The sequence below is a fragment of the Pantherophis guttatus genome, chromosome 4, assembly GCF_059756535.1.
Source record: "Pantherophis guttatus breed Tessera chromosome 4, ASM5975653v1, whole genome shotgun sequence".
In the NCBI taxonomy this organism is placed as follows: Eukaryota; Metazoa; Chordata; class Lepidosauria; order Squamata; family Colubridae; genus Pantherophis; species Pantherophis guttatus.
The window spans coordinates 69660080-69685386 of NC_142066.1; the positions used below are offsets into that span (position 1 = coordinate 69660080).

At 40.4% G+C, this 25307-nt stretch overlaps 1 protein-coding gene across 9 annotated transcripts in view; it reads left to right on the forward strand.

Annotated features, from left to right (window-relative positions):
* Positions 1 to 25057, forward strand: part of EZH2 (enhancer of zeste 2 polycomb repressive complex 2 subunit) — a 92718-nt gene extending 67661 nt beyond the window's left edge. For all 9 annotated transcript variants that reach the window (XM_087892380.1, XM_087892379.1, XM_087892381.1 and 6 more), the window contains 11 exons: positions 11762 to 12002; positions 14331 to 14500; positions 14652 to 14746; positions 16410 to 16450; positions 17014 to 17139; positions 18619 to 18797; positions 20067 to 20162; positions 23291 to 23372; positions 23897 to 23977; positions 24065 to 24149; positions 24675 to 25057. In XM_087892380.1, the coding sequence (XP_087748506.1) occupies positions 11762 to 12002; positions 14331 to 14500; positions 14652 to 14746; positions 16410 to 16450; positions 17014 to 17139; positions 18619 to 18797; positions 20067 to 20162; positions 23291 to 23372; positions 23897 to 23977; positions 24065 to 24149; positions 24675 to 24735 (1257 nt within the window). In that variant the 3' untranslated portion in view covers positions 24736 to 25057. The remainder of the gene's footprint in view (positions 1 to 11761; positions 12003 to 14330; positions 14501 to 14651; positions 14747 to 16409; positions 16451 to 17013; positions 17140 to 18618; positions 18798 to 20066; positions 20163 to 23290; positions 23373 to 23896; positions 23978 to 24064; positions 24150 to 24674) is intronic.
* The last annotated feature ends 250 nt before the right edge of the window (positions 25058 to 25307 follow it).

The following is a 25307-nucleotide window of genomic DNA, read 5'->3' on the forward strand; positions in this document are numbered from 1 at the left end:
ACTAAGATCAAAAAAAGTTAAGTCCAAGGCTTTAACACAAGCTTCTCTTCTTGAATCTGGTCAGTCAGAAGGGATTTTGAAAATGTCTAAACAAGACATTTCCGTGGCAAATTCCTTTTTTTTTGGTTTCCTCTGCTGATATCCTACCAGGCAGCCAGGTCTTTCCAAATATCGACAAACTTCTCTCCTAATCCTTGTCAGGGTCTCAATACAAAATAACCCCATTTTCTTATATACACGACCAAAATTACAAAAATAGAAATGTTAGGACCACTCAAGTTCAGATGTTCCATCTATGGGAGTTATTGGATGGAATATTTTACATATCCCTACTGAAAAGTTACTTCTTGTTCTAAATAATAAACTTGAGTGTTATCAGGTAGCCTTAGCTCTATAATTTACTTATTTTGAGTGACAAACTGGCACCATTCCTGATTATTCTTTACTGTCATTGCTGCCCTTTGTAGGCTCATTTATTAATATATTAAAAGTTGAATTATAATTTTTAAAAGTGTAAGTTCAGGCTACTTTACTGTCATTTGTTCAAATATATATAATTTTTGTAATTGGCCAAAGGATTGGAGTGAATGTTGAAATTACAAATGAAAAACATTGGAATAATGTAGTGCACATCAATTTACTATAGACTATACTGTAAGATTTCTGTAATTTTTTTTATTTTTCAGAAGTCTACAAATGTTTTGGAAATATGCATAAGGCTGGTTAAGCCTAGTATTTTTTTCAGTATCTCACTCGTTTTTCATTTGATCAGCAGAAGCAATTTTTATACTTTATTAAATCCCAAAATATAATACATTAATACTTCTTCAAGACAATAAAAGATTTCTACGAAGAGTAAATTAAATTTTTGCTTAGTGATCCTTTCTAATTATCATCTTTCTTAAGGTGATCTATATGCCTCATGGGCTCACTTTGATTAAAGCTGTCTACCTGAATATTTTATGTGGTACTACTAAAGGTACTTTGTTCCTCACAGAGGAAGAAAAAAACAGCTACCTTATCTTTTCATGGCCATCATGGCAGACTGTAAAAATATGAGGCAGTTGTCCTATTTCCCTATAAAAGCAATCCTAATGCATTGATAAAAATATTTCTTCTTTCAGCTGTTAAGCATTATTTGTATTGATACTAGAAAATCTCATCAATTTGGAAAGCTGTTGTGCTTTATTTCTTCTATTAAATAAAATCTAGTATCTTTTAGAAATAAAAATGTACAAGAAATCTTTGTTGAAAATATCCTGATGTACCAAATCATATTGAAAAATAAATACTATTTCAGTTAGTTATTGAAATATAGAAAAGTTAAGTTACTCCCTGATGGTATTTGAGAGGTACTGCTGTAAAAAAATACATATAAATTTAAGTGTCTATTTTAGAAATTTAATGTAATTTACAACAGCATTAAAACATAAAATAAATAATCCAAATGTAATAAAGAACATCCAATTTGAGATAAAACAAAAAAATATGTCAGTATAAAATGACTTTTAAAAAAAAAAATCATTTCCATATGGTCTTAAGAACAGAACTGACTTAAGAACTATGTGGAATAATAAGTGAGTATTTGTCTGTGAATGACGTAGCTGTTTTTAGAAAAAAAAACCTACCTCAAAATTTTGTGTCATGATAAATGAACAAATAATAGGTGTTGCAGAAATTATTTATAAAATACTTACAAATAGTAAACTATTTATAAGGCTGGCTAATATACTGAAGTTTTATTTTCAAGGAAAATAAATCAGATGAAACATTTTTCTGTTAGACTGGCCCCAGTTACTCCCTAGGAAAGACTCCATGGTTTTAGAGAAAAGATACTTTTACTAGAGATGCTGAGTGCAGCATGGATGAGACAAGCTCTGAAGAACCGTGCAAAAGACCTATATTGAAAGCAACCCCCAATGTCCAAAACCCTCCCCCCGACAGAGCAGTTCAAAGAGGTCTCATTCTCACGTTTTGAGAACTTGGTGCCCAGGCACTGGTGCATTCTTGAAGCTTGGCATATGGCTCGGTTTGGCACCTCTGGTTTCTATTAGTGTCCATACTCCCCAATTTCCCATCGCATTCTTTTACACCCCCAGCACAGATTCCCTTCCCATATGCCCCCCCCCCCCCCGGTTATGAGAGTTGCTAGCAAGCTTCAAAGAAAGCAAAGATGAGCAGTTGACATTTGCATCCCCCTCCCTTTGCAAAGGTGTTAGCCATAAAAGAGAAATTTAAGTTTCAATTGAAGTCCTACATTTTGGATTTGTTGGGATATTTCTTGTGGAAAGCACAAAGGAGTCTGTCAGCTCTGTCAATCCATTTGGATTGGGAAGCAGGGAAATGTTTCCATGCAATCTGGATCCTGTCCTTGTGTTTTTGAGAGTCCAAAATTTCTCAAAATGTTTTCCTTCTATGAAAATAGGAAGGGGTGGTGTTGGAGGAGATGGCCAAAGGGAAAAGGTTACTTCTGGTTTCAGCAGGCTACAATGAACTATGGGGTGAATTCTTTACAAGTTTTTGGGCAATTCCAATTGTGCTGTGGCTGAGTTTATAATTTTGTTAATTCAGAAGGGACCAATGTACTTAGGGCCCAGTTTTTTGAATTGTTGGGTATAATGTATATACTTTGTGGAGAGATATACTCTGTCTCCCACTTTAAATTCCTTTGGTTTGGCAAATCTTTTAGGTTTCTTGCACTTCCTAGAGTGCTTTGTATGCTACTGGCCACGAATTTTGTAGTTGTTGTATCCATTCTTGTAACGAGGGGTTTGTCCAAAGGTAGTTCTGTGATTGCTATGAAATCCTGACCCGAAGCTACCTTGAAGGGAATAAACCGGTGCTGCTATGCTCTGAATTATTATACACCACTTCTGCAAACGGTAAAAGATTAGTCCAATTATCTTATTGATATTTAATATAACATCTGAGGTACTGTTCAAGTACTGAATTGGCTTGTTTGCATCCCATCCAATTCATTTGGGGTGGTGGAGGAGCTTAAGGCTTGGGTGGTCCCCATGAGTTTCAAAAATTTGCACCAAAAGTGCGATGTAAATTGCACCCTCAGTCCGAGATAATTCAATCAGGAATGCTGTGAAGTCTGTAAATATGCTGCACAAATAGCTTAGCTAAGGTATGGACAAGATAGGATCTTTGAACAAGGGATAAAGTGGACTTGTTTTGAGAACAAGTCAGCAACCACCCAAATTACGGTGTTTGCAGCACACTCAGGAAATATAAAAGTCCATAGAAATCTATTTCCAAGGGGCATGGGGATTTGCCATGTTTGCAGTAGTCCCATAGGTTTCCCTGGTCGACCTTTGGCCAACGCACACACTGGGCAACTGGCTACATAGCTTTCAATATGTTTTTGAGAGATGGTCAATAGAATTGTTGTTTGACCAGGTGTAGGGTCTGTTCAAAACTGAAATGCCCTGCGACTTTTGAGTCATGACATGTTTGTAAAATCAATTCCCGCAGGGGGGCAGGGACATACAATTTTGCCCCTGTCCAGGTTAGTCCATCCCTGAAAGTGCATTGTTATTTATGGGCCGCTAGCCCGGGTGTTGGCAACCCGCGGCTTTAGAGTGTATAGTGTATAGTTTATTGAATAGCCCGAAGGCCTTTTCAAACAAAACATGGCTTTAGAGCCACTTGCAGCTCTTTGGGCCCTCTGCTGCAGCTCCCTGTCCCATCACTGGCTGGCCTTGTGGGGGTGGAGAAGTGACCGGGGCTGATTCTCCGGTGCCTCACTCTTGATGGAGCTTCTTCTGACCTTTGTTGCTGCTTGGTGTGTCTCGGTCACTTGAGGAGACGCGCAACCTGCTCTCGGCTCCGAGACACTGGCCCGACCCAGCTGCGACTGACGCTGGCCTCACTAACACAAGGCACGAGGCCTCGCTGGCAGGGTGGGAATGGGATCCAGGAGATGATGAAAAGGGAGATGGGCTTGCAGCGCCCAGTCGTGGCTTTAAGAAGCTCAGGGCAGCGGGAAAAGGGGGCTGGTCCCACCAAACCATGCACGCCCATCCCGGGGGTCAGGGAAGCCAAGTCTGGGCCAAGCCAGCAAGCTTTCCTTGGGGCTCTTTGCTACTTCTTTTCTATCTTCTTTTTGGAAATCTGGGCTGGCTGAGAAACAAGGGTGAACCTCAGCGGAGGCTTCCCTTCTGGCGACCTTCCTCCTCTTTCTCCTCTCGTGACCCCCTGGCCAGCTGTGGCAGGGCCGGGACTGTGTGAACAAGCAGGGAGACCCTCAAGCGAGGAGCTGCCCATCCTGCGTGTGCCTTTGCTGCACTTTGGCCGAGCCCGCCAGCTTGTTTGAGGAGGGTCAGCCCCGCCACAGCCAGCCAGGGGGTCGCAAGAGGCAAAGGAGGAGAAGGGTCGCCCAAAGGGAAGCCTCCGCTGCAATTTGTGCTCGTTCCTCAGCCACCCTGGATTTCAAAAAGAAAGAAAGAAAGAAAAGGAGTAGCAAAGAGCTCCAATGAGAGCTCGCTGGGCTTTCTGAGGGTGAGAAGAGACACAGACACAGATACAGAGAGAAAGATACAGAAATACACACACCCACACACAAACACATATACACACACAGAGAGATACAGAGAGAGGGGGAGAGAGAGAGACGGGGAGAGAGAGAGATACAGAGTGGGGAGATAGGGAGTGAGGGGAAAAGAGAGATACAGGAGAGAAAGAGGGAGAGATACAGGAAGAGATACAGAGAGGGGGGGAGAGAGGGAGAGAGACATAGATACAGAGAGAGGGGAGGGGGGAGAAGACTAGAGGGAGAGAGACAGAAAGATAAAGAGAGGGGAGAGGGGAAGATAGGGAGTGGGGGAGAGAGATACAGAGAGAGAGATACAGGGGGACAGGGAGAGAGAGACAGAGATACAGAGAGAGGGGAAGATAGGGAGAGGGGTAGAGAGAGATACAGAAAGAGAGATACAGAGAGGGGGGGAGAGCCCCTATGGTCATGTCACTAGCATCTACCTGGATTACAAAAGAGACGTCTGGGTTTGGGTGTTTGATCACAGCTTCCGCTGCCAACAGCCACATGAGCATTTCAAAGGCCACTTTAAGGATTGGCTAGGTTTAGTCCCACCCCCACCCCTTTTCGTTTTCAGAAATTTGTAACGGGCAGGATGATCTGAGCAAAAGTGGGAATGAATTGCTGGTAAAAATTTGTGAACCCCAAGAAACTTGGAAGTTGCTTCCTCGTGCGAGGGGGGATCCATTTCAGAACTGTCCTGACTTCTTCTGAGTCCATTTCCACCCCATCCTGTGAGATTCGGTATCCCAAGTATTTAATTTCATCTTATTTTATTATTTATTTAATTTAATTTAATTTGTATACCGCCCTTCTCCAACAGGACTCAGGGCGGTGAACAGCCATGGTAAAATATAACATATAAAATTTAAAAGCAATTTAAAAATATTAAATAATTTGGCTATCCAATTAAAACAACCTGGGTTAAAATCAATTACAAATTAAAAATTGAAGGGATGGGATCAAGCCAGCCCGGCTAGGTGAAAAAGATGTGTTTTCAGGGCCCGACGAAAAGTCCGGAGGTCTGGTATCGTGCGTATCTCTGGGGGCAGGTTGTTCCAGAGGGCAGGTGCCGCCACAGAGAAGGCTCTCCCCCTGGGGGTCGCTAGCCGACCTTGTCTTGCCGACAGCACTCTGAGGAGTCCCTCTCTGTGGGAGTGTACTGGCCAGTGGGAGGCTATTGGCGGCAGAAGGCGGTCTCGTAAATACCTCGGCCCTAAGCCATGGAGCGCTTTAAAGGTGGTCACCAACACCTTGAAGCACACCCTGAAGACCACAAGAAGCTAGTGCAGCTCGCGCAGGAGAGGTGTCACATGGGAGTGCCCTGTCGTTCCCATAATCCCCCGCGCGGCTGCATTCTGGACCAACTGGAGCCTCCGGGTGCACCCCAAGGGGAGCTCCATGTAGAGAGCATTGGAGTAGTCCAGACGGGAAGTGACAAGTGCTTGAGTGACCGTGCGTAGGGAGTCCCGATGTAGAAAGGGACGCAACTGGCGTATCAGGCGGACCTGATAAAAAGCCTCCCTGGCCACGGCTGTCATATGCTCTTCTAAAGACAGCCGTGTATCCAGGAGGACGCCCAAGTTGTGAACCCTTTCCGTGGGGGCCAATGATTCGCCCCCAATAACCAGCGATGGCACCAGCTGGCTAAATCGGGACGCCGGAAGCCATAGCCACTCGGTCTTGGAAGGGTTGAGTCGGAGCCTGTTTCTCCCCATCCAGGCCCGCACGGCCTCCAGGCACCAGGACATCACTTCAAGGGCATCATTGGGGTGGCCTGGGGTGGAGATGTACAGCTGAGTATCATCAGTGTACTGATGAAACTCCACCCCAAAGCCACGGATGATCTCACCCAGCAGCTTCACATAAATGTTGAACAGAAGGGGCGAGAGGACCGACCCTTGCGGCACCCCACAGACAAGGCGCCTTGGGGTCAACCGCTGCCCCCCTGCCAACACAGATTGCGACCGGTCAGAGAGGTAGGAGGAGAACCACTGCAAAACGGTGCCCCCCACTCCCAACCCCTCCAGCTGGCGCAACATGATACCATGGTCGATGGTATCAAAAGCCGCTGAGAGATCTAACAGGACCAGGATAGAGGAGCAACCCCTATCCCGAGCCCTCCAGAGATCATCCACCAACGCGACCAATGCCGTTTCCGTGCTGTGCCCAGGCCTGAAACCGGACTGGAGCGGATCTAGATAGACAGCTTCATCCAGGTACTGTGGAAGCTGCCGCGCCACCACACTCTCAACAACCTTCGCAATAAAACGAAGGTTGGAGACTGGACGATAGTTAGCCAAAACAGCCGGATCCAGAGAGGGCTTCTTCAGGACGGGCCTCACCACCGCCTCTTTCAAGGCGGCCGGCAGGACACCCTCGCTCAAGGAAGCGTTAATAATCCTCTGGAGACCACTCGACCACTGACCATTTGGAACTCACACTTTGAAAGCTTAGCATACAGCTTGGCTGCCTGCAGTTTTTTTTAACACAGTTCGTACAAGTTTAACATGCTCGTCCTTCGTTTCAGAGTAAATCAGCGTGTCATCTAAATACACCAAAACCCCTTTGTATAAATGTTCTTGCAGGACATCATTTATTAATTGCATGAACACGGTAGGGGGTCCTTGCAGTCCAAACAGTAGTACTCAGAATTGGAAATACCCCAGGTAGCAGTTTAAAGCTGTTTCCCTCTCATCCCTTTCTTTAATCCTGACTTGGTAATATGCTTTGCGTAAGTCTAGTTTTGTAACTTCCCCTTGGCTAAGTGGGCTAGCATGTGTTTCATGAGTGGTAGGAGGTATACATTCTCCATGCAGTTCACACACAAGCTGAGAGAGCTATCTTTTCCCTGAATAGGACGATGGTGGCTACCTGGGGTCTGGCTGGCTAGATGAAACTGCATTGCAGGTTCTTATCTATGAATGTGCAGAGCTCTTCCAGCTCTCTGGGGTCATGGAATACAGCTTGGGCTTTGGCAGTAAATCTGACAGCATTCCAGGAAACCCCCCTACTCCAAGTAAAAACTCTGAAGCAAGCATTTTTCAAAGTTCTATTTACTAGAATAGGTAAACTGGCACATCTGGGAAAACCCAAATCTGAGAGGTCCGGGTTTTTCCTCAATAAATCAAAATCCCCAAACCATCCCCTCACTCCTTACTTGATCACATGCTCCAATCACCATCCATCCCATCTCGAGACAGCACTCCAACCGCTCCTTCTCCAGATGCAGGATTGGCCTGACCTTGACCGACAGGAAGAATGCTATTATGTCTAAAGACAACTCCTCTACTAAATCCCCCCTCCTACTTTCCCACACATGAGAAGGTGGCAGCATGGAAGCTTCCGGCCTAATATGGCTTCCAAAGTTTAGAGGGGGCTTTAAAGCTCTATGAAGTGATATATGTCTAAGTGCTATTGATATTGATATTCCTTCTGGAAATAGTCATAGAAATTATCCAGAATAGCCATAGAAATTATGAAACAGTGAATTGAAGACATAGAATTTTAAAATAAACTAAGTCAATCGATCAAGATTTACTGATTCTTAAGACATTCCCACTTTTCTTTAATCTATTTAAGCTTGCTCATTTATTCCAAATATTACTGGGCGTTTTCTGGAATTTGATTTAATGCCCTTCCCTTTACAATTTTAGAGGGTAGATATAATATCCTATCCCTCCACAAATGATGTTCCGAAACAGGACGCTGAATCAATCAAACATTAATTCTGCCACTGCCAGTTCTACTCTGATCCTTCTTGTAATGATCCTCTAATTCAGGGATGTCAAACTCAAGGCCCATGGCCATCCTGTAAACTGTAAGGGGCCAGCCGCATCACTTCAGTCCGGCCCACACCAATCCAGGGTGCATCCGTGCATGTGCACAGGCCCAGTTCTCCATCTCTGTGTGCAGGGTAACAACTGTGCGACTACGGTAGACTGTGCAACTATGGTAAAAAAAATAGTTCAGACCTTCCAACCTCGCAAGATCTTTTTTTGTCGTTATTGTTGAAAAGTTGCAAGATCTGAACTATTTTTTTTCCTGTAGTCCCACAAACTACTTTAGTTGCCCTGCATGCCATGGCGGTGAACCGAACTGGAAAGCAGGTTAGTGTTAGAAAAAGATGGCCCCCAGGGCTGACAGACTTAGTGCTGTGAGAAACTGGGAGGGGAGATTGACAATTAATGAAGGGATGTGGCTGCCTTGGGAGAGAGTGGGGGGGGGGGTGAGGGTTTGGCATGGGTGGCCTGGCTGAAGGGCCCTCAGGTAAAGCAAAGCGGGTAGGGCAGGTCTGCATCCCCTGCCTTGCTTCATCCTCCACCCCCCCACCGCCTTGCTTTGTTCTTTGTTCTTTGCCACTTCTCCTTCCTCGCCGCCGCAATGGAGCAGGAGGCTGAGCAATGCACTGGTACGGTGGCCACAAAGCGAGGCGGTGAGGGGTGAAGGATGAAGCAAGGTGAGAGGTGCGGAGCTGTCCCCCATGCCCTGCACCAGCTTACCTGAGCACCCCGCCAGCTAGGCACTGAAGCGCCACCACTGCCGCTGCACCGAGTGAGAGAGAGCAAGAGAGCTCTCCAATTTCTGTTTGCGTGTGTGAGAGAGAGAGAGAGAAAGAGAGAGAGAGCGATTTATGCTTTAGCTGGGGCACCCAAACTGCTGGCAGCAGCAGGGGCAGCAGGAGCCACCTGAGTAGCCATGTTCCCCCCTCCCCAATCAACCAGCTCTGCCTGGCCTACTCCCTGGGTCTCGCCGTTCTTCTCTTCATCCTCCCCATTCAAGTGGTGATAGGCTTTACAGGACAACAGGGTGTCTCATTTCTCCCACAGTGCGGCGAGCACGGGCAGGCTAGACACTGATATGAGGTGCCTTGCCCTGCAGTGCCTCCTAACTCAGTTCAAAGCTTTGTTCCTGCCTTCAAACAGTAAGGCTGGCACATGCAAATGAGCAGCGCACCTGGGCCACAGACGGCGTTGGTTCCTGCACCTGGTTGATTCCGATTCTACTGTCTGAGGGCAGGAACCAAGCCTTCAACTGAGCATGGCAGCACCGTGGGGCCAGCCCCTCACACCTGCGTCCATCCCACCGGAGTTCACCACGCCAGGGGAGGAATGAAACCCTCTCCCAGAGTCCGCCACCGCTTGAGCAAAGAGGAGGAGAAGAAAGGTGTAACTTTGCATCAGTTGGCTGGCCAGGCAAGGAGTAGGTCAGACAGTGCTGGCTGGCTGGGGAGGGGGGGATCATGGCTGGTCAGGTGGCTGCTGCTGCCAGGAGCTTGAGTGCCCTGACTGCGTCTGAGCTGAAGAAAGAGGAGGTGCAGCAGCAGGCTTGCCTTCAAAGATCGTCCCAAGCACCCATTTGCACGCAGATGCCTCATTTGCATGCATGTGCTCAATGGGACAACAGGGTTTCATTCTTCCCCCAGTGTGTCAAACTCCAGCAGGCTGGACTCGGGTGTGAGGGATGCACTCAAACAGTAAGGCCTGCACACGCAGGCAATTAGCACTCCCGGGCCATGGACGGCATTGGTTTCTGTGCCCGGTTGATTCTGTGGCAACCTTTCCGGCTTCAGCCACGGTATGGGCTATTGAACGAGCTCCATCCACAGCGGATTTTAATGGGCAGGGAGCATTCCTGCCACAGCAGTGGTGGAAAATAGTTCAGGGGGAGGAACAGGAGACCAGCACCGCAAGCACTTCACACCAAGATTGAAAGTTTCTGGGTCCCTGATTCTGCTAAAGAGAATGGGTACCTGAACCTGTGTGATATTATATTATGGCCCAGGAGCATCCATTCTCGGCACAAAAAGCATTTCCAAGCCAACTCTCCTCTTCTTTCCTCAATGGCAAAGAAACAGCGGCAGAGAGGAGACAGATGTTTGCAAGGTAAATGGGTCTGTGTGGCAGGAAGGGAGGAGAAGCATGAGGTATCTTAGTGGGTCGGGGAAGCCTTGAGGGCCTGTTCTATCACTAGGGCCCCCATGGCCTTCCCCACCCTGAGATACTTCATGTGAACTTAATGATTGGCACATTGGTATTCTTGAATTGTGAGCTGTTGGGAAAGTATCCCCTCGTGTGTTGCAAACAGCCAAAGCAAGTGGGGTGTATGTGTGTGAAACAGGACAAAGCAAGTGGGGGAAATGTTTTCCTTTGCTATATTTCCAGTCTGAATAGGCCATGGCAGGGTCGCTACAGGACAGCCCTTTTAAGGATTATGTATTAATAGAAAAGCAACTATCTTACCTCTGTTCTTAAATGCTAAAGCTGTTGCACATAAAAAACAGAGGAGCTCTGATAATCTATCAGAGCCATCATTTTGACAGTTTTGCTGTATTGTCTGTGAACACCCCCATGACAAGCAAGCATGGGATAAACTGAGCCTGGTTTGTTCTCAGTCTTTTAAGTGGCCACTAACTACTAGCAAAAATGGCATTTGATCACAAGGTGAGGAGGCATCAAGAAATGTTTCCCCTTTTGTATTTGAGCACCCAAGAAGGGACAGGAAAGACAAAGAAAAAAAAAGAAAGAGGGGAAGGAAGAAGAAAGAAAGGAGAAGGAAGAGGGAAGGAAAAAGAAGGAGAGGGAGGGAGGAAGGAGGAAGGAAGGAAGGAAGGAAGGAAGGAAGGAAGGAAGGAAGGAAGGAAGGAAGGAGGGTCTGAGGTAAATCCTGCCTTAGCTCTTGGCCACCAGCAGCCCTGCTGCCTTTTGCCCCCCTGACCTTTCCTGGTGGTCTCCCATCCTATTGCTGAGGATGCTTTGGTTACAAAGCTGGGTTTCCTTGCAAGGAGAGGGAGTGGGCCTCCCTCTGATCCACACACTTTGCCTTCCTATACACATCATGAGCAATCTGGCCAAGGAGAACGAGTACAGCAGCAGTGGGAGCTGACCATGCCCACGCCCACCCCAGCGATGCAGACAAATTTCATGAGTTGTTTTCCTAGCTGATAGAATCTGCATCAAGCCCCAATTTTTCTGTTTGGTAATAAAAATCATCAGGCTACTGTACAGAATTCTTCAGGAAATTGCTTGGAGTAAATCAGAGTTTTAAAGTTTTAGTTATAATTTCATTATATTTACCTTTATGATTTGCAATCTTATTTGTAGTCTGATCTAACATATCAATTTGATTTTTAATACATACCAATGTTTTTGAATCACATTTTATTAAGGCTCTATTCTCTATGCATTTTCCTATATCCTGAAATATTTCTGTGCCTGTTAGGAAGGAGCTAAAGAATTTGCTGCTGCTTTGACTGCTGAGAGAATAAAAACACCACCAAAGCGCCCAGGAGGTCGCCGAAGGGGAAGGCTTCCAAATAATACCAGTAGACCCAGCACACCAACCATAAATGTGCTAGAATCAAAGGATACAGACAGTGACAGAGAAGCTGGAACTGAAACTGGAGGTGAAAATAACGATAAAGAAGAAGAAGAGAAAAAAGATGAGACTTCCAGCTCCTCTGGTAAAGACAATTGTGGATTGTTGCTAATTTTGTTAAAAGTGTTTATGTTGGGCTGGAAATATTGGATTAAGGTTCAGTTGTTTACTGTAAGGCCATACTACTTTCTGCTTTTGAAAAAAAGCACCACGTGCTTTTGAAAATAATGAAATTAATTTTTCATTATAAAAAAAACCTTGAACTGTCATGTTTTGGATTCTATAGTACAATCATCCTTTATTGTGCATCTTCCAGAATTCACAAGTAATTTAAATTACTGAAAATCCTTTAGGGGAATAAGAATTAAATTCAGAATTTAATTAATGATAATTTTAGAATATATAATATTTTTCTGGTCTTACATATTTTTATGGATGCATGGATGCATCTAAACTGAGCAAAAGTATTTTCTGTGAAATTGGTATTGTCGATGTTGACATACCCTGTTTTAGTCGATCTCCCACCCCACATTAAGCTTTCTTGTTTTCTTTCTGTGTCGAGTAAATGAATGATTCAGTCAAACATGACACAGGAATGCCATAAGAATTTCCTATTTTTTGAGGATATGATTGGTGACATTTGTATTTATTGCTTCTCTGATTGTACCATAAATTGACTTTAAAAAAATATTTTATTGATTAAAAAAAAGATTATAAAAAACAAACTCAGAAAGGAAGAGTAAAGAGGGAGGGAGGGAGAGAGAGAACAGAAAATGCAAGAGAAAAGAAAGGAAAGAAGAAAAAATAAAAAGGGAAGAGAAATATTTAAAGAAGTGACTTCTGATTTTCACCACAAGTACAAACAAAATTAGAATTCTTCACCCACTGTAAGATTGCGCACACGTATCTTCTCATAACTCATGCCTTATCCATATGCCAATCCATCAATCATTAATATTTCAGTCCTGGTATCAGCAAAAAAATCCATAAAGAGTGGCTAACATTTTATAGAAATATGTCTTATTTTAACATTTGTCAAACAAACTCACTTCGTACTTATACTTTTTTGTTCTAGCAGTCTTGATCTGTAATTCATTCAGATGTGGATATAGGATTTGATCACTCTTCAGTTTTTCTTTTGCCTATTTCAAAGGCTTCTTTGAGCTTTGGAAAACTTGTAAATCAACTAAGGAGTCATGATCATAGTCATTCTCTTATCATTTGTTTTTCTACTTTAATTATCATCTCTGTTTTATAATCCAGCTGTCCCAATCTTTCTGGTTCCATGAACGCCGTTGGGGGTATTGGCGAGGGGATGGTTTCATACATGCAACCTAGATCCTGCATATGCACAAATCAAACTTTGCACATTCACCTACCACTTGCACGGCCTGGTTCCCAACAGATCACGGACTGATACTGGTCTGCAGACTGGAGTTAGGGTACCCCTGTTATAATCCACATTTTTATTATATATTATTTCAACAGTTTCTTTATATTCTAATATTTCTGCATCACATGAGATTTGTTTCAGTTCTTTATCCTATAAATCTTCCAGAATATTCTCTTTCACACCTTTTATTTCTGCTTTAACATCTTTTGAACATAGTCTATCCATAGGAGCAAGCTGCTAGTTCTGTCTCCATTCTTGAGATACCTCCTGAAATGTTTTAAGTGTCATACTATACCCTGTCACCCCCACCATCCCTTTATATCTGGAATCTCTGCTCCCCTCTGGTATACAATTTTTTAAATCATAAAATCTCAAATTTCTGTTATAACTTAAGATAGTTTATTTCCTGTGAACGTGTCATTTGTTTATATAATTATTTCCAAAATCCTATAGCAAAAAATTCAAATTTGTTTTGTCCTTTAGTTTATTTATAACTTGATTGAAATAAAATCTTAATTAGCTTTTTGCCATTTTTAAAAATATTCTCAAGCTTATAATTAATTTTTCCTTTATTCTGGAATGAAGGTAAACTCACCAGGTGGCTTTGCATTTTGAAACTCTCTATTAGCTTTAAGATAATTTTAGAAAGTGATTAAAAATGACGTTTGTGAACCTACTGCTTTAAAAGGCTCTGGAAGTTCTAGATGTGCCATTAATTGAAAATATAAAATAAAAATTTGTTTTAGAAATTTGAGGGGTGAAAGTAGAGTTTAATAACATCATGCAGTGCTGTATATTGGAACTAGTAATATGAAGTCCTCCATATGTTTTGGACTACAGTTCCCACAATCTCTTCACTTTGGTCATGCCTCCTGACTGTAAAGCGCACACATTGCCTACCAGGCTATATTTAAAATGGTATGTTATTGAAAGTAGGATGCTTGATTATTTGTTTTGTTTTTTGGTATGATATTTGCTGTGATTTCTGAGACTAGAAACTGTTTGCTTTTGATATTGCAGAAGCAAATTCTAGGTGTCAAACACCGATCAAGATGAAGCCAAATATAGAGCCTCCAGAAAATGTTGAATGGAGTGGTGCTGAAGCTTCTATGTTCAGGGTTCTCATTGGTACCTACTATGACAATTTCTGTGCAATAGCCAGGTTAATTGGGACCAAAACATGCAGGCAGGTAAGCATAAATATTGAAAATGTTTTCAAAAATACTACTAGCGAAATTTAGTAATTTCAAATGTATCCAATTTTGTGGAGACCATTAATATATCAAATTCAACTCAATAAAACATTGCAATGAAACTTAGGAGATAATTAATATTTTACAGGTATATGAGTTTAGAGTAAAGGAATCTAGTATTATTGCTCCAGCACCTGCTGAAGATGTTGATACTCCTCCAAGAAAGAAAAAAAGGAAACACAGGTAAATCAATAGTATATCAACCATCCCACAACATTTTAAAGTGGGGAAAAAAGAAATTTAAAAATATGAATGAAAGGAATGGGACAAATAAAGAAAGCATAAACTATTATTTTTTATTAATAGTGCATTCTACTATTGCATCAGAAAATTTTCAATAGTGGAAGAATCTATTGCAAATCAATTTAGAAATTGAAATGCAATTAAAAGGTTGTCCTTAATATAAAGACTTCTTGAGATATAAAAAAAATCTGTTTTAAATGTTCATGTAATAACTTTTTAAAGTTCAAAACAAATATAAATAATGGATTTTTTTCTAAAATAATTTCACTGCTAAAATTTGCAGTGAAATATGGCAATATGGAGAAAGGGGGATGAAAGTAGCTGTGTCTAGTTGTTGATATCGTTATGTCATCACCTCACCATTTGTGATTGTAAAATAATAAAGAATTTTTATCCCAATTGTTATTTGATTTGTATCCTGTCCTTCTATGCAGAGAAGATAGCTAACCAAAAATAATAACTGTTAAAGCCACAAATATGAAAATCACTATTAAAATCCATCCATCAGCTGAACTGTATTGTCAAGAGAAATGAATATGGAATCTTCATAATGCCATAAAAAATAGTGGGGATGATATTCATCTGCTGACTTCTGAATTTTCCAGTTACCAAGATTGGATCATTTATGTTCCCTCTTGCTAAGAATGCTCTTCATTAGCAAAACACAAAAGTGTGCAGTCAGTGCACAAGAAGACTCTATAAATCACCTGTATACTAGCAGTTTGAATTTAGGGTCCCTCAGTATTTCCACATTTATCTGTAAGGCAATTATACTTTACTGACTTTCTTTAGTGAACTCACCCATGTAAAATCTAATTTCCTTCTACCAAAAAATGGTTATATCTTACTTTTTTTGTAGATGGGTAGTAATATGAAGCTGTAAGCATTTCTATCTAGTCAGTGTTCTGTTGATTAAAGCATTGTCTCCATCCAAGCAGTCTAAATTGTGAATGATCTGAAATCTCAGAGCCAGCCCATTCTGTTTGACCTATACAGGTAGTTCTTGATTTACAAATGTTCATTCAGTGTCCATTTGAAATTACAGTGGTGCTGAACAAACGGACATACAATCTGTGCCTGAAATTATGTCTGTTGCAGACACCTCTTCCAAGCAGTCATGTAATCAGAGTTCAGTTGCTTGGAAGTATGCCTACACCTATGAGTGGTCACAAGGATGCTGCAACTCCTCCTACCTGCCTCTCCCCCCCTCCAAATCTATGCCTTTAAATGTTGGGGAAATTCCAATGCAGTATTAAGCTGAATACCTGGGAAGCATTCACAGTGGACTGCAAAACAGCTGTCCTGCAGGTAGCTCCAAACACCTGGAGATTCCAAAGGTGCGAAGCAGCCCTCTCCAACAGATCTAATCCAGCTCCCTGTCACTGCCCTGCACTGCATTGCATCAACTGACCTTCACTGTTTTCTTCATCTTTTGCAAGAGATTGAATTCACTCATTAATGCAGTCTTAGGTGACATTATGACACTTGTTTCTGAAAGTGATACAAAATTATCAAAATTTATTTTTTAAAATGCAGCTTGAATTTGGTGCATTTTCCATGTTAAAAAAAATCTATTAACTATATTGTGTTTTTCTTTTTATAGACTGTGGGCTGCTCATTGCAGAAAGATACAGCTAAAGAAGGGTTAGCATCTTTAACCTTATGTCCTGAAATTCTGTTTTTGTTTATTATCCTGTAAATTTTATAAGCACGTTGTTCCAGTGTGTATATAGTGATACTTTGTCGCTAAGGGTATTCTAGTTCAGTTTACCTTGATTTGATTGTCCTACATGGGAGGAATAGAAATTATACTGACTCTAGGCTCAGTATAGTATTTTCCCAGTTCTAAGAATATAGCAGGGAAGTGGGAAGATTTTGGACTTGATCCACTTCCAGAACATGAAACATTACTTTTCTCAAAAAATTTACAGTAGACAAACATTAATGATGTGTCTTTATAATTCTTGCATCAGGAGACATCCAAAAATACCTTTTCCATATTGCTCCTATGGCTCAACACAGGGAAAGATAGGAGTACTAAAAGATTCTGTTTAAATGCATTGAATTTAGATTATTTCCCTTATCTTTCCCTAATTATTGAAAACATATAGGGATGTGCAGGGGTTTTATGTAATTATTTGGCTGAAAATATATTCTTCGGATCACTTTTTTTGCCCTTAATAATGTCTACATTTGTTGTTGTTCAGATGGATCATCTAATCATGTTTACAACTACCAGCCATGTGATCATCCACGCCAACCTTGTGACAATTCATGTCCGTGTGTCATTGCACAGAACTTTTGTGAGAAGTTCTGTCAGTGCAGTTCAGAATGTAAGTATTGGGGAAATTTCATTTTAATATGATTTGAACAAGAAGTCTCACTGATGAAGATTTAAAGCCATTCTTGTGAAAAGCTTAACATAATAATTCATTTTGATTTTAATAAAATGGTCAGATGGCAGGAAATGGAAAAAGAGGTTTCACAATTTGCTTTTTTGGTGCTGTTGTGAGGTTTTCTCCCAGTGGTAGAATATGGTAGAAGATTCAAGGCAGAATTTTCCCTATTTGAAAGTATACGAGAAGCAAATTGCTAAAGCTCTTCCACTTCAATCCATACTCCCTGTCTAGTTAGCTGTATTTTTTTCTTTTGGTTCTGATTTGGAGCTGTTATTTTTTTTTAAAAAAAATAAACCAATACCCCGCAATCGGAAACTATGATATTAAGTTTAGCCTATCAGAGGAAGGAGACTGAGCAGATAGTCATTCAGACTGAAAGACTGGATTTTAAAAAAAAATACTCAGTGTCAGGTTAGTTGTTTCAATAACAGATTGGACAACCATTTGACTGGCATGTTATAAGGTTTCAGCCTTGAACAAGGGATTGGACTAGAAGACCTCTGACGTCCCTTCCAGCCCTATGATTCTATGTTCTGTTTTCTTACTTAAATTATAGATAAAACTCATTTAAAACAGGCAGTTATTGTGTCAGTCATAGCAGCCATTAACATTTCCCAGTCCAATATTTCCCCCTCCCCCCCCCCCGATTATGTTCTTTTGAAGCTTATATTTCTTCATGAAGATCAATAATAATGAATAAGATCCTAGAAGGGAATCAATCCTAGTATTTTTTTGTATTCTTTCAGAGAAGGCATTTATAAAGAAATTTATAGAGAATATTCTAAAGTGCAATTCATGGAAGCAGACAGATTCATAGTTTCAGGCCTTGGACCATATCCAGCTCTAGGAAAACTATATTGGCCTCTATAGCCCATCAAAAATTTGCCTCAGAACTATAATTTTGGTGAAAAGGATTATTTTAACTATAAGGAATATTACTTGTATATATTAAAAATTGAATTCAATATAAATCACATTTCATTTTTGTTATGGCCTGAGCTATTTCTTTGTTCTGCATCCTATATCTCCTATACTCCTACATTTAAAAGTTAGCTTTGATCTTTGAAAACTTGAAAATGGTTCTGAAGGATTTCCTACTATAGGTCCCCAGATCTTTTGCAGCATATAGCATTTTTTCACAAACGAAGAGTTTATGGAGGATGAAAATTTCAAAGGTGATTGTCCCAAAGCTTTATAGATACTGCAGTTTGAATAGACAGTATTTTAAATAACATATATCTAAAATGTATGAGCTGCTTTACATGTTACTACCTGAACTGTTTAGATAAGTAACCTCCAGATATATAATGCCATGGTTTACTTGAAGTTCTTTGGGTTTCTACTTCAGTTTTCTCCAGCAGTTTGTAACAGGAGTTAAATAAATTGATTCAACTTTCATTTTTCTTTTTAAAGGCCAAAATAGGTTTCCTGGATGCCGTTGTAAAGCACAATGCAATACAAAGCAGTGTCCTTGCTACTTAGCTGTACGTGAGTGTGATCCAGATCTCTGTTTGACATGTGGAGCAGCTGATCATTGGGATAGCAAAAACGTGTCTTGCAAGAACTGCAGCATTCAACGAGGGTCCAAAAAGGTGGTTCATCTTTTTATGAACAGATGACACATTTTATCTTTGTTCATGATAGACATCTGATGATTTACATCTCTGCAAAATGTATAGAGCATGGATGCCTTGAGCATTCTTCTTCAAGAAAGTGGAAGATGGTTTTTACATAACCTGCTCCCTGATTTTTATTACTTAGTTTGTTGGAGAATCATCTAAGTGTGTTTTTTGTTAGGATTGTAAACCATTCTAGTTTTATTACTTCATGTTTGCAACTACAGGATGTGTGAAACTGTATATTCAGAAATTGTATATTCTCAATGCACAGTTTACACACGTTATTGGAAGTTCAGTTATCAAATGCTTGTATATTGTAGCTTGTATGATCAGCCATCTGGAACACTGTTCTAACATAGAAACCACCAAGCTATACACTAAGATTGGCACATAAACATAATACATTTATGGTAGACTATCCCATAGAATTTGTTGTTTAGTAAACATACAGCATTATCTTCTCAGACAAAAAATATGCACATCTGAAGTCGCTATTTTCATTTTAACAGAAATTAAGCAACACAAAATAAATTCAGTGGTGGAAAGCAGAAAGTTCTGTAATAGCACTTTCTTCTGAAAGTTTCACCATGTTAAGCTTGTGTAAAAATAGGAAACTGCACTAATACACAATATATTCATTTTTGTTATATTTCTAATAGTACAGTGGAATTTTATGGGAATGCCAGAGACTAGTTTCTATGTCTTAACTAAAGCTTGCTTTTAATGGCACAGTTCTATGCAAATTAGTGCTATATTGTTCTTATTCCAATTCTATTCATGGTAATGGCCTTGTACAGAATTCCCTTGTAGATAATACAGTAGCAGTGACACAAAACAAATAAGCTTTGAGTGAAATGCTGCTCCTGTATGAGGTATAATTTTAACTGACACATAGCTGCTTCACTTGATTCCTTTGCAGTTTTGAAATACCTGCATTCATGCTGATGCAAAGTTTCAAAAGACTCAAGAAAAATTGGGGTGGGATGGAAGTTACTCTGATGTGGGTACAATGGAAGATCATTTTGTGTTTCAGAACTGTATTTTCTGTGAATGTCTATGAGTCTGCATGTCAGAACTTCACTTTATATGAACAAGCACTAAAAACAAAATCATTTACTGTTAGTTAATTACTTTGCTTGTTTTTTGTCCCTTTTAATATTGCATACTGTGTATTTTGTTAGAATTAAGTATCTTTTTAGTTTTATTGGCTTGTTTAAGGCACTTGCTTTTTCATTCTGCTAGCATCTGCTGCTAGCACCTTCTGATGTGGCAGGCTGGGGGATTTTCATTAAGGATCCAGTGCAGAAAAATGAATTCATCTCTGAATATTGTGGCGAGGTAAGAACAACTGTTTGGCATAGCTAGTATTTTACACCCAAATTATTGTGAATTCTTCCAATTGTATGTTTTTATAAATAAGTAATGTGGGAGAGATGATAGGCAAGGGTGGGTTTCAAAACCCGTCGCTACAAGTTTGCTTGTGGGTGCGTGGGTGCTCGCTTGCACGATGCTTCTGTGCATGCACAGAAGTGTCCCAGCGGATGGGTGGAGCCTCCTGCCGTTGCTGTTACCGGTTTGCCTGATCCGGGGCGAACCGGTAGCAACCCACCACTGATGACAGGTCTATAAACATCCATATGAAAGAGCATAGGTTGCTTGGTTTGTATTAGAATTTTGAAGAATGTTGTATACATGGAGAGAAGGGGAATTGGATGACATTTTAAGAAAAAATATCCTTCCTTCTAATATACAGAATCTAAATATCCCTAGGTTTAGAAGTGATATAAGTATAGTAATTTGAAAGGATGTTGCAAATAATTGGTAGTTTTAGGAAAAACAGCTTGGGAATATTTCAAATCTGTTTCTTTTCCTCTGAGAAACACAAAAAATAGCCCCATAAGGAAGACACAAATAGAGAAGCAGGAATAGACACATAGAGGGAGATATCTCTTCTTCCTCATTCTCAGTAATCAAGTGATGATAAAGATAGTTTTATTTACCCTCCTCTGCATAAAAATTACTGCAAGCCTCTTTCTCTGTATAAGCTTGTGTACAGATTTTACAGAAGTAGGACTCGTTCCTTTTGATTTTGATAGGCTTCCTCCCCATCGCTCAGATTTCAAGTTAATCATCCTCAATTGATTAGGCTATCATCTGAAAATCTGTTGGGCAGGAGTCTACTTCCTTCCACAAGTTTTTCCAATGGATCAAATGTATAGAAAAACTGCTTTATTCAGTCGCTAGGCAGGAGAATAGTATGACAGTGATGCACTACCTAATCTACAGATAACTTGGACCCCATTATTGTAAAGATGTCAATATGCTGCAGTGTAAGTTCCAATTCTTAATTTTAAATTTAATTAAAATGAGAATATGGCATATTGCATTGCGAAGTGCACTGTGCAGTATCATCTACCGTATTTTCCGGCGTATAAGACGACTTTTTAACACAGGAAAATCACCTCAAAAATCGGGGGTCGTCTTATACGCTGGGTACCCGAATCTGAGTTGCTGGCGCTGACCGATGATGCTACGGGAGCGCCGACAACATTGAGGGGAAGCTGTGCCGATCTCGTCAAGGTTGCATGCCACTGAATGCTGGACCCAGCTGATTGCTACGCGGAGCTTCCCCCGCCGTCCCAGGCATCCAGGGGGATATTACCAACGCTCTGACTTCCCCAGCTGACCCACAGTGATGGCGAGCCCCACCTGTCTGGGGAAGTCAGAGGATCGGTAATATTCCCCTGGATGCCTGGGGGAAGCTCCGCTCAGCAACCAGCTGGTTCCAGCATTGAGTGGCATGCAGGCTTGACGAAATCAGCACAGCTTCCCCTCAATGTTGTCGGCGCTCCCGTAGCATCATCAGTCAGCACAGCAACTCAGATTCGGGAAGCTGTGCCGATCTCGTCAAGCCTGCATGCCACTCAATGCTGGAACCAGCTGGTTGCTACGCAGAGCTTCCCCCGCCATCCAAGGCATCCAGGGGGATATTACCGACGCTCCGACTTCCCCAGCTGACCCACAGTGATGGCGAGCCCCACCTTTCTGGGGAAGTCGGAGCGTCGGTAATATCCCCCTGGATGCCTGGGGGAAGCTCTGCGCAGAAACCAGCTGGTTCCAGCATTGAGCGGCATGCAGCCTTGACGAGATCGGCACAGCTTCCCAAATCTGAGTTGCTGGCGCTGACCGATGACGCTACGGGAGCACCAACAACATTGAGGGGAAGTTTAGTTTAGGAAGTTTTAAATTTAGCTTTCATATAAAAATAAAAATAAAATAAAATAAAATAATATTTGTGCAGCTTTCTGAGATTTAGTGTGTTTTTGTAGTGTTTCACTCTAACTACACAAACACACAAAATCTCACAAAGCTGTATGTGGAATTTTGTGTGTGTAAAGTGTGAAAGTTGGGTTTTTGGGCTTTTTGTGGCTGTGTGAGGTTCCTGCTTGTTTCAGGGGCCATTTTGGGTCTAGCACAGCTGCTTTTACATTGTGGGTGAGCCAGTTGTGTTGTGTTGTGTTGTGTTGTGTGTGTGTAAAGTGTGAAAGTTGTTTTTTTGGACTTTTTGTGGCTGTGTGAGGTTCTTGCTTGTTTCAGGGGCCATTTTGGGTCTAGCACAGCTGCTTTTACATTGTGGGTGAGCCAGTTGATGTTTTTTTAATTTTTATTTGGTGTGCGTTGGAAGAGGGGTAGTCTTTGGGCTATATGGTGTGTATAGCCCAAACCCTATATTTTAACAGGAAAATTCGGGGGTCGTCTTATACGCCCAGTCGTCTTATACGCCGGAAAATACGGTATATTTGCAGGATTGCCTTTAGTACCTATTGACATTAAAAAAATGGTGAGGTAATTCCAGGCCACTATTTTGAGACCCAGGAAAACAACAACAAATAAGGTGAATTTGTAAGGAAGCATACTAAAATGCAAGAGGGGCTTGATGCAAGAACAGCTTCACCAGTTTGTTTTTTTAGTAAATGAGTATTTTGTAGCTTGCCATATTCAAGTAAGCCTTTTGAAGAGTATAAGCACAACTTGCTCTCAAAATTTAAAGGAGCATCTTAAGGCCATACAAAAATTCTGTTCATACATTTGATATACAACTGAGAATAAAATTTATATTGTATATAAAAGGCTCATGCATTCTGTCTAAGGCAAGGCATTGGAAAAAGTAGGGTCTGAAAGATGGATTCAAAACACCAGCAATAGTTTTCAAACTGTGGTACCACCTTTCCAGGGTCAAGCAATTTTTAGAGGTTGTAGGGGTGTTTTTTCCATTAAAGTTGATCAGATAAATCAGGAGCACTATCAACAGTTGCCTAAGTTTTTGCTTGGGCAAGGAAAGGACAAAGCTCAGAGCAGGTTTTGAATAATACAAAATATATGGCTCTATCGCTTTGTCAAAACATCCATTATGCCAAAACAGGTTCTGCCTGTTACCAAAACCATCTTTAAAATATTATTTTCAGATTATTTCTCAGGATGAAGCAGACAGAAGAGGGAAAGTCTATGATAAATACATGTGCAGTTTTTTATTCAATTTGAATAATGGTATGTATATTGCTGTCCTTAACCTTCTTCTATTTTATTCACATTTATTATCTCAAATATTGGCCACAATACTAATATTACTTTCAGTTATCTAATCAGAATTGCTAAGATTCTAAGTTTGAAATGTTTAATGTTCTTAACAATAGAAGAAAATATTTTAATGTTAAATGTTATCAGGAATTGAAAATCTAACAATGGTAAAAAGCAGATTAATTTGTAGATGTGACCAGCAAAGATGGCACCTCATGAAAACCAGAAAAGTGTTAATTGACGAAAATACCCAGAATATTTCACAGAAAGTATTTAAATATTATGTATGATACCTGATAGAATACAGATTAAAACATACATCACAAGTTATGATGCAGGGAAAGTTTATAAGCCAAATCAGTAATTAAAGCATAATAATTCAAGTGACAGATAAACAAAGCTATACTTGCAGAATGAGTCATTTTTTTCTAAGAATATTACTATATTTCCTACTTTTCAGGCAGTTGTGAATTTATCTGTTGTTTTTAATTTAGATTTTGTGGTTGATGCAACACGGAAGGGTAACAAAATAAGATTTGCAAACCATTCAGTCAATCCCAACTGCTATGCAAAAGGTGAATATAGACACCGGAGTATATCATACTCTTTTAAACAGATGATTCTTGTAAAACCTTTCTTCAACTTCACTTTTTCTTTTACAGTTATGATGGTTAATGGAGATCATAGAATAGGCATATTTGCTAAGAGAGCCATTCAGACTGGTGAAGAGCTCTTTTTTGATTACAGGTAAGGATAACACTAAAACCTAAATCGGGAAAATAATACATTTCAATATGTAAATTATGAGAATACCTTTACTAGCTTTTATCAATAAACAATTGCAAAAAATGTGTAATCAGAATTATTAATTGTAAACTTCATAAATTATTGGATGTAGGGATAATTAATTTCATTTCTGTGGCATGCTTTTTTATATATTCTTGGGGTGACTGGAAATCCTTTATATAAAAAATGAACTGATGATTTATGGTTTTGATTTGGCAGAATAGATTGTAGAAAGTTTCATGCCACCTTAGAGAAAAGTTAAAATTATAATTATACTTAACTGTGGTAAAGAAGATTGGGAGCCAATACTTTATATCTTTCCCCCTACTTTTCTTTTTAAAATAATAGCTTTTCAAAAGCTTTTTAGATTATTTATTTTTCTCATTTTCTTTTATTTCAATTTGCACTATTATTACTGTTAATAGTATTCTTAGGGTACTTTGCTTTAAAAACAATTAAATGCAAATTATTTCTCTTTTTGTTCAGATATAGTCAGGCTGACGCCCTCAAGTATGTAGGCATTGAAAGAGAAATGGAAATCCCTTGATACCAACTACCTCGCCTATAAAACAGCTGCCTTATCTTCAGGAGTTTCTACTATGGGCAATTTTATTTTTAAAAACTGAATTGATGCAATTTGGAATGCAAAATTTGCAAAGTACTGTACCTGTAATTTATATTGACAGATTTTAAAACCAACTTTTTAATGCCTTTTCACCAGCTGCAACATGTTTTGTACCATTGATCTTTTGCAATAATGCAGTGTGGTACACTTTTTGAACCTTGAATAAAGGATACTTGAACTTTGATTTCATATTGTATGTTGCCATCTTTAAATAAAGGCTTGGCTGAATGTATAAATGTAAAAATATTTGAAAGTGTATTTTTTACATGAGAAATCTGCTTTAAATAATTCTAACAAAATAATTTTAACAAAACTTGAATCAAAAATACCTGTGAAAAATTAATACTTTATTGATCCCATAAAGATCACCTTACCACAAGAGCAGTTGCATGCTCATCAAGTCTTTACACTGAAGCTTATCAACACATGATGTGACAAGGGATTTGTTTTTACAGTTAGTTTATCAGAGCCTGACATGCTTGATTTGGGCTGAG